Raw genomic sequence first — 9411 nt, forward strand, 5'->3', positions numbered from 1 at the left:
AGCAAATAAAGTCGTCTAAAATCACTCTAACTTGGCTCATTTCATTAGCATGTACGTGACAGTATGGACTGCAGTATCTGAGCAGCATCCCTGAGGATAGTATTACTGCTTCTGCACTAGCTGTTGACAGCCTTTAAAATCCCTTTAGCCTTCAAAGGGGTAAAGGAAGCTGAAAGAGGACAGTTAGATCCCTGAAATGAGAACAGTCCGATATGTACTGTGCAAATATATCAGATTTTATTACTCTTTTATGGAAATAATAACAGACATTCAGGTAGAAACATATTAAATTAATGCAGTCAACAGTTTAAATGCAAAAATAAATATAAAGTCCGGCAGCTCAATGCATCTAAAACAGCTCATTTCTTCTAACGAATAGAAAAGATTTTTTTTTTTTTTTTGTCTTTTAAACGGAGAGTTTCATACAATCAAATAGAAACGAAGGTACAAGCGCTTTCTTAGAAAACATCCCGACCGGCTGCCCGCCCCGGGCGCTCCTGGGCCGGCGGCGTGGCGGCTCCTGCAGCCCAGTCCGTGCCGCCGCCGCCGGGCCGGGCCGGGCCGGGTCGGGCTCCGCCGCCCTCAGAGGGCCGAGTCCGAGTCGCTGGAGTCCAGGCTGTTGCGGAGACGGCAGCTGCCGAGGCGGTCCCGCTGCAGGCTGAGGTTCTGGGTGCTCCGCCGCAGGCACTCCAGAGACTGAAGGAAGGATTTCTTGGCCTTCTCCTCCTCCATGGGGGACACCCCCTCCTCCTCCACCTCCTGGATCTCGTCGAAAGTCACCGGCTGCGTCTTGAAGCGCGACTGTCGCGGCCGCCGCAGCTTGCCCTTGGGAGCCTTGGCGGGGCGAGCGGGCGGGGGGAACTCTTCGGCCACGCAGACGAAGTGGGGCATCACAGCCTGGTAGCTGGAGCAGATGCCCATCAGCTCGGCCGGCTTCGCGGCCATCCTGCCGCCCGCGGGAGCGCCCGCCGCGGGGGCCGGCGGAGCGGGGCGCGCTGCTTCGGCCGTGCCGGGCGCCGAGGCTTCGGCGGGCAGCGGCGGCCGGGCAGAGACGGACTCCGCGGAGCGGGGCGGTACCGTGCCGAGAAGTGCGGGACGGTACAGAGCGGTGCTGTCCAGAGAGGTGCCGTAGGGAGCTGTACCGTGCAGTACGGAGCGGCGCGAAGCCGTGCGGAGCGGTGCGGCACGGTGCAGTGCGGTACGGAGCGGTGCGGTACGGAGCGGTGCGGTACGGAGCGGTGCGGTACGGAGCGGAGCGCGGTGCTGAACGTAAAACCGACTTCACCAGAGCCGCTGCTGCTGCCGCCGGCGCCTCAGAGCCGCTATATACCCCAGCGCTGCCCCCGCGGGAGCATGCTCAGACGGCAGCGGAGCCCACTTGCCGCCCGCCGGGCCCTTCCCTTCCGCCTGACGTCTCCCCAGCACCGCTGTCACCGCGCCGCCGCCCCCGTCTCCCCGCCCGCCGCGTCCCCTCGGGAGGCGGGGGCAGGGCACGGGACGGGAGGGCCTCGCCGCTGCCCTCGCCGGTTCCTGGCCCCTGTCCCGTCCCACCGGCGTCCCCTGGGAACCGCTCACCCGTCTCCTCGCCCCCGGGCACCGCCGCCGCAGGGACCGTCTGCCCCGGCCTCTCTGCCCGGGGTGCCTCTTGCTGCCCCGCGGAGCGCCCGGCGGGTCACTGAGGCCTCGCTACATCCCGGAGGGCCACAGCAGTAACTCAGCTTTCTACATCTCACGTCGCAGCCTTTTTATCAATACCAGGATTTCTATGGCTGTAAAAGAACACTAACAGATTTGTCACATCAGCTTTCAGCAGGGATCGCTACCCTCAAGGTCTTACACACATGGTTAAAGGAAACCCTGAGGCAAGCCCAAATCTTATATGGGGTGAAGTACTCTAATGCTACAATGACTCAGATTTAAACTACAGAGATCACATGGGACAGTCCCAGACAAGGAACCATCAGCAACAAAGGGTTAATCAGGACCCAAGGAAGGCACTGGGATCTCCTTCCCAATTCTGCCACATCTGATGTAAACACCTGCTTCAGCATGATTCTATTTTTTTTCCTTTTAGAAGGGATCCTAAAATTTTCCATTCCCCTGTGGGCTCTGGAATACTTTGATATGATGCAGAATTGGATCCCCAGACAAAAAAAAAAAAAAAAGAAAAAAAGGCATACAAGTATTACTGAGCTGAAACAAAAGCTTGCAAATTAGCAACGGTTTACAGCTGTGTGTGCCAAGGAGCCTCTGTGATGGAAAAACCCAACAGCGTAAGAGAAACATACAATAGGGATAGGAATAGGAAAGGAGCTAGAAGGAAGTGGAGGATAAAAGCATGAGGGAGGAAGAGCCTGAAATGGTTAGTCTGTCCCCTCTTCAGGGCTAACGTTAGACTGTTCCCATAAAGACATTCTCCAGTATAGCTTCACCCACTCAAGAGGATATTTTTGAAGCTTGGTTAGGAACCAGGAAGGAAGCAGAGGCTTAGCAACGGCATCGGGAATCCTGGTGTGTAGCAGCGAGGGGACAGGAACAGTATGCTTGGGGCCCCCAAGACTTGCCAAGCAGTCAGGAGCCCTGTGCTCTGTGTGCACACATGGCACAGCAGTGCAGTGTCAAGGTAGCCAGGGCATGGCACCTCCAGCCAGTAAATTAGCCAATGGAGAGATTTGTGTTTACTCCTGCAACCCTGGGTCCAGTGCCCAAGCTAGCACATCTGCAGCAAGCTTGAATTTATTGCATTTTGCCATGAAATATGTTCTTTGTGCAGAGGTAGACAACTCCTCTGTCAAAAAACAGAAGCTTACATACAGCATGCACATCCTGTGCCATAGTCTGGCACACAGAAAGGGTCTTCTTTTAGTGAGTTCACCATCAAAAAGTCTCAACTTTTTCTTTAGGTAAGACTTGGGACTGGTCCCTCCCCTTTTTAAACTGCCATAGTAGTGACAATCTTTCAGAACCTGCACTGGAAACAAACCGTTGTAATTACAGCCCTGTCTCAAACAAGATAAAACAAAACAAGAATACATCATTGGGAGCGGGGGGACTGGTGCACTCATTAGGGTGTTTCCAGAAGGCTGGCTGCTTTGCCTCCTGCCAGTGTAGAAGAAACATTAAGAGCCTTGGCTTTATGAAGCACCTGGCTGCAATCTCTCAGCTCCTTGGCTTCCCGGGGCAGCTTTATGGCCAGGTTTGGTTTGAAGCCTTTTCACGGGGAGACACAATTAGCTTAATAAGGGAAGAATCTTCTGTTTGGTTAAATGGAATTATTCCAGCTTGGAGAAGGCTGTGTTTTTTACTGTTGATTTTAATAGCTAGATTTAGCCCCAAAAGCCCTTACTGCAGCACGACAACCTTCTCTCCGGATGCCCCATTTACAACAGTTTTTATCCCTGACAACTTGATTCTGCAGTGCAGCAAAGGCTGAACTGTGTTTTCCCAGCACAGCACTCCAAGAGGACAAGCCTGCAGAGGACAAGCCTGCAGAACAGTTTGGAGGACTCCTGGGGCTGAGCTTGTCTATCCTGCAGAAGCAAGGTGTGGGGTGTCATGGGAGCCTTGTTCTGGCAGTGGAGAAAAGCATCTCACATTCACACGAAGCAAGGTGAATTTAATCTGCTCTAGCACAAGAGGATCCAAAGTTCTGCTGAAAAAGGCCAGTTGACTTGATATCTGAGATTCAACACATGCATCCTCAGTCCAAACTGCCTGTCCGGTTTCACACAGAAAGTTCAGTATGAGGGCAAACTGGCTTCAGTCCAGGTAAAGCAAACATTTAGTTCCCTCACAGTTCTGATTCTAAAATGCCCTGGGAAATTTCAATGCTGATTTGGAGCAACATCACCATGGTAATAACCAGGAGGCCTTAAGATTTTATTTGAGACAATTCAGAAAAAATATCCTGTGACATAATCCCCCAAGTTAGGTCTGCAATGCGCTAATGTAAAAACTATATTTACTCCAGTGGTTTAAATCAAGGCTTTAATCTCAGTTGCTCCCAGTATTGAAATGTGACCTCATGATATAGATTACAGAAACTCTCTGCCATGTGGATCATCAGAGCAAATTTCTTTCCTGCATAGTACAGGGCTGAAGTCACATTGTACACCAGGGCACTGCACAGGGGCTGGAGGGAACCCTTACCATGGGTTGGGAATGTTTCAAATGCTGCATATTTTATACAAAATATCAACTCAACAGCTGTTGGAGGGCTTGAGAAGTTAAAACACCAGTTTCATAGGAGGAGAAATGGCTAATGCTTCTGAAACAGCAGCATGGAAATTAGTTTATATCATCAGGTCACTCATTTAACAATGCAACTATAGGAAATATACACATAGCCTACACACAGCCCATTAATTATTATTCCTCTTACTGGCTGTCAGGTTGAATGCCATAGAAGGGAAAGAGTAAGAAGGTGGTGGAGAGAGAGATAGTCGCCTCTTTCTGTAGAAAAATAAACTTTTCAAAGGCCAGGGCTGCCACAGGAACTGCCTGTAGTTGGGCAATCCCAGTGCAGATACCCTGAACACTGAGGTTCATGCCCTGAAATGGAGCAGCCCTGTAACCCCGTCACCAGAGCTGGTGGGGCCTCCCTTGCCAGCCACCGGCATCAGGTGCTTCCTGGCAGGATGCCCGAACCCCTCCCCAGCAGGTGGGTTTCACATCCCCTCTCAAACACAGGTGAGAGTGAAACCTGCCTCTTCCCACCCTGCCAGGTGGCATTTCCAGTCACGCTTTGTACCGTCAGCCGCCACGCAGCGCCTCGTTGTGCACATCATCTCCTCAGCATTCTGCTCCGTGAATTAATTTCCATGAGGAAGTAGGAAGGAGTTGCAGTTCCTTTTCCAGGATAGTCCACATCCTAAAACAACCATTTTTAGACTAACAATAAAAACATTCGGCTGACTTCAACCTAACAGATACCGGCTTGCAAATAGGAAAAGGACAAAAGAAACAAGCAAGCGATACAAGCTACTTCTGAAAGCAGAAGATAAGTCTTCTCATCTTTTTCTCTGCATGCACACACAGATTTGATTTGAAGTTGAAATTGTACATCTCTGATGGGGGAAACATAAGTTATTCAACAAGACCAAACTGAAACCCACTCTGAGTCTGCTACCTGGAAAAAAGCAAACTGTTGGTATATTCTAAATATCATAACAAACTAGCAGCACCACCGAGCACAGCCCAACTCAGCAGCCAAGCCTTTCTCAAGCTCATGGGAATGCTTTTACACCAGGGAATTGACTGGTTACTTGCAAGGTCTGTGCACTAAAGGCTGCCATATCCCTTTCCTTATGTATTTGGTTGCATATTCTTTATCTTCCTTTCTAATATTTCTAGCAAAGACACCAACAACTTTTAAACATTTTTCCTTTTTAAAAAAATTAAATAAAAGCAAAGCTATCTCCAGCAGCTGACTGCCTGAGGGTAATCCTACAATAAGGACCACATACCTGCACGCTCGCCATCAGGCAGCCAACAGAGCAACACACAGCCAATGATTTAAAAGCTTGATGTGTCTCTTGAAATATTTTCCTAAAGACAGATCCCTCATGTCCCCTGGGGCACATGGAGGGGTTTCCTACGTGGCAGCACTTGGTGGCAGCCCCAAGGAGCCCTGTAGCTGGCTGTGCAGGTAAGGGGTAAGCACTTCTCCCCTCTGCAGCAGGCAAGTATTTAGCTGCAGGACTGGAAATCTCTGTTGGCGAGGAAAAATGTGGCTTGTTCTGCAGCACACCCTGACTCCAGCCTCCTGCGGGCCAGGGTTCTCCTTCACACCCCAAGCACCATGATTTTGTCCCCTACAGCTGTGATGAGGCAGAAGCCTCAGGCAATAAGGTGTGATGAAACTCCCCTGTGGTACTTACCCTGTCCTGGAGGGCAGACACGTTCAGCAAGGCACCACTGAGCAGCACTGGGAGGCTCATGTCCCGGTTGTGGTGTTTGCAGGCAGCTTATGAAAATTATTTCTACAAGCTCTTTCCATAAGGAAGCTCTTGCCAACATACCAGGGAGTTGCTAGGATGAGGAAGTTCTCCGAGGGATGCTTCAAAATGGATGTGTTTGATGCACGAAATATAGGTGCATGGAAGGATTTTTATAACTCCCCAGGCAATCTGCCACAGAAATGGTGCCACCTTGCCACATATTGAGATTTTAAGATGCTTCTCTAGACAAAATAGCTTTTTAAGATAAAAAGTTTGTCTCATTTTTATAGAGGCTTGACCATTTTAGCTGAACCATTTCCTTCTAAGTCAGCCTGCAGTAATAAGTCTGCTTAAAAATTAAATTCAGCTAAGTTCGCGATTCCAACATTTTCTTTTTACAGATGGCTTCACAGCGTGATCCTCCCTTCCTCAGCCCATCCCTGAAACCTGGCTCCTCCTCTTCCCTGTCTTCCAGCTGTGGCTCCTGCTCCCTCTTCCTCAGTCACAGCCACTATGGTTCTAGCAACACCCATGTTCATGCAAGCCCACCAGCCCTGCGATGTGTACCGGCACCAGGATGGTGTGGTGTTCACCATCCCCACTGGTGCCTCTCGTGGGCCATTGACCTGGAACAGAGGGAATTTCACTCAGTGTTAGCCATATGAAGTCTGAGCTTCGTTCCTCCCATTGGGTATAAATATACAATTTTACAAATATTTATAATATATAAATCAATGCTATGCTAAACCATTTCAGGGATGCGATCACAGGCCAAGGACACTGGAGGTGGAAGCCTGCCATGGATTTCCACTGTGATAAGCCACCAAAACCCACATTTCAGTTTCCCAGAAGGGCATGTGAGAAGAGTGGTGTTAACCAACAGCAGTCAGGTCAGGCTTGGGCCACTTTCAAATGAAGACCATAAAGATCATAGTCAGGTTTGGTAGGAAGGATGAGTTGAAATTAGGAACTCTCAGAAGCAGAGGAGCAGATGAAGGCAGGAGTGCAGTGAAGGCCAAGACAAGAAGGAGCAGGAGGAACAGTGGGGCCACATGGGCTGGTCCAGAGCAGAACCAAGGCTGGAGCTACAAGCACAAGGGACAGAGTATGGGGTCAATGCCGATGATGGAAAACCCCATCAGGGTGTGTAAAGCACACTGCCCACAGGGTACATGGCACTAGCTCTCCCCAGACCTTCCCCACCAGCCTGTGATGAGATCAGGGAGCGGGCCCACTGTCTCTAAGTGCAACAGGCAGTGCTGCAAGGAGAGGATGTACCACCAGCACGACTGCAGGTCCTGACAAACACGCATTAGTACTTGTGATGCAACATGGTTAATACAAAGCATGGGTTTTCAAAGCTCCTGCCCCCTCAAATACCTTACTTTCAGTCTTGCCTGACTTTTTATGAGCTGAAATAAATCCCATAAAACTTCTGCCCGCTGCAGCTAGGACAAGGTACTGACTAAAATGTATGAGTGTGTTAATGCTCCTCACAGAAATATATTATTTTATTATCTGTATTGAATTGTTTTAACTGCAAAATGATATCTGAAGTGAGAAGTCAGTGTTTCAGCAGCATATCCCAGGGTAACAGCATCTGGCTGTCATCACACCACTAACAATAAATGTAGTGATAAGACTCTGTTTTCAAAGAGAGCTGCAAAATGTTCCCTGATGGAAACTGCTACATTAATTTTTCCTTGTTTGGCCTGCTGGGCGTCAGAAGGGATGGCAGCTTTTCCCAGTGCTGTTACTGACGTATCAGGACATGGTGCTACAAGGATACAAGATAAGAGCGCAATTTAGACAAGCGGAGACCAGTGATTGCAGAAAACTCAGCTGTTTAAAGAATGAAACCGTACTTTTAACCAATTAAGAGACAGATTGCTTTGAATAGCCCTGCTGCATTTGGCATGAGATGCTGCCACTTGCAGCAAAATTAACTTGTAACCTCCCGTGGCTTTAACTGTTGAGGTATTACCACATCTGGTTGTTACTGTGATACTATCAGGTTAAGCAGTGCAGAAATTAGGATTCTATTTCAAGAATACATTTTGCAATTAATAAAATCCATCCTGTCTCAGGTTGAGAAGCTTGAAAAAATGTTTTTCCTCTACAACATAAATTAAAAAAAAAAAAATTCAGAGAAAACAGCCAAACAACAAAAACAACTTTTGCATGTATGGGGGAGGACTTTGCTTATGAATCATGGGAGTTTCTGTCCCTCCACGTGGTCCATGCTGAGCTGGTGGCTGGGATGGTGCTGGGGCCATGTGTGCCCGTGCTGCCTCCCAGGCAACGTGTCAGCTGCAGGAGCAGAAATGTATTCAGCAAGGCAGCGAGGGGAGGAGGATTACCCTGCTCTTCCCATAACACACAGCTGCCTGAGCACAGCACGCTTGTTTTGGTTTCTCCTCTGTACCCAACTGCTGATTTTTGCAAGAGTTGAAGAAATGTAACTATTTCTGTGACCTTTCTTATCCTCTCTCAGATTTGGGCAAAACTGACTATGAACTTCAAAACTAGCAAGGGCAAGCTGACCAGCAGACAGCATGGCCACAAAGGCTCTCGCTGCTTTGGAGCTCAAGCAAAAGGGAAACCCTTCCTACAAGAGCTGAGATCAAAAATCTTAAGTTGGTGCCACAAATAGGGTCTTAGACCTTCTGAAGGATTTTATCTTCCACCTTCTCTGCAGCTAAAAATACTGCAGAGCATTCTTCAGCAGAATACATTTCCTTTTTTCCTCTCTCTTTAAGCCTATTTGTAAGTGATCAAGAAAGAAATCAACTGTAGTCTAGAGATTGAAACAGAAGTTAGATAGAATTAAATTCAGCCAGGGACATCAAGGGCAAGAAAAGCTTCTATAGGTATGCCAGTGGTACAAGCAAGACTAAGGAAAACGTGGGCCCTCTCAGAAGGAAACGGAGACCTGGTCACCTGGGATATGGAGAATGCTGAGGTACTCAATGACTTCTTTGCCTCAGTCTTCACCGGCAAGAGCTCTAGCCACACCGCCCAAGTCACAGAAAGCACTGACAGGAAAAGGGGAAACATAACCCCCATTTTTAAAAAGGGGAAAAAGGAAAAACTGGGGAACTACAGGCCAGTCAGTGTCACTTTTGTGTCCAGCAAGATCATGGAGCAGATTCTTGTGGAAACTATGCTAAGGTACATGGAAAATACGGAGGTGATTGATGACAGCCAACACGGCTTCAATAAGGGCAAATCATGCCTGACAAATTTGGTGGCCTCCTGCGACAGGGTTACACCACAGGTGAATAAGGGAAGAGCAACTGGCATAATCTACCTGGAGCTGTGCAAAGCATTTGACGCTGTCCTGCATGACATCCTTGTCCCTGAATTAGATAGACAGGGATTCAATGGATGGACCACTCAGTGGATAAGGAATTGGCTGGATGGCTGCACTCAAAGAATTGTGGTCAATGGCTTGATGTCCAAGTGGAGACCA

General features: G+C 48.8%; 1 protein-coding gene across 1 annotated transcript; it reads right to left on the reverse strand.

Annotated features, from left to right (window-relative positions):
* Positions 1–215: 215 nt before the first annotated feature.
* LOC309442662 (uncharacterized protein C11orf96 homolog) lies at positions 216–1935 on the reverse strand. The gene has a single exon (XM_082058734.1). It carries the CDS (start codon positions 943–945, stop codon positions 583–585), a length of 363 nt encoding a protein of 120 aa, XP_081914860.1. The 5' UTR covers positions 946–1935; the 3' UTR covers positions 216–582.
* Between the last annotated feature and the right edge of the window lie 7476 nt (positions 1936–9411).

Source organism: Streptopelia decaocto, assembly GCF_964273445.1.
Source record: "Streptopelia decaocto genome assembly, chromosome: 7".
Lineage (NCBI taxonomy): Eukaryota > Metazoa > Chordata > Aves > Columbiformes > Columbidae > Streptopelia > Streptopelia decaocto.

Excerpts from the sequence above, each read along its gene's own strand:
- LOC309442662 (XM_082058734.1), bottom strand. The coding sequence starts at position 945 with ATGGCCGCGAAGCCGGCCGAGCTGATGGGCATCTGCTCCAGCTACCAG.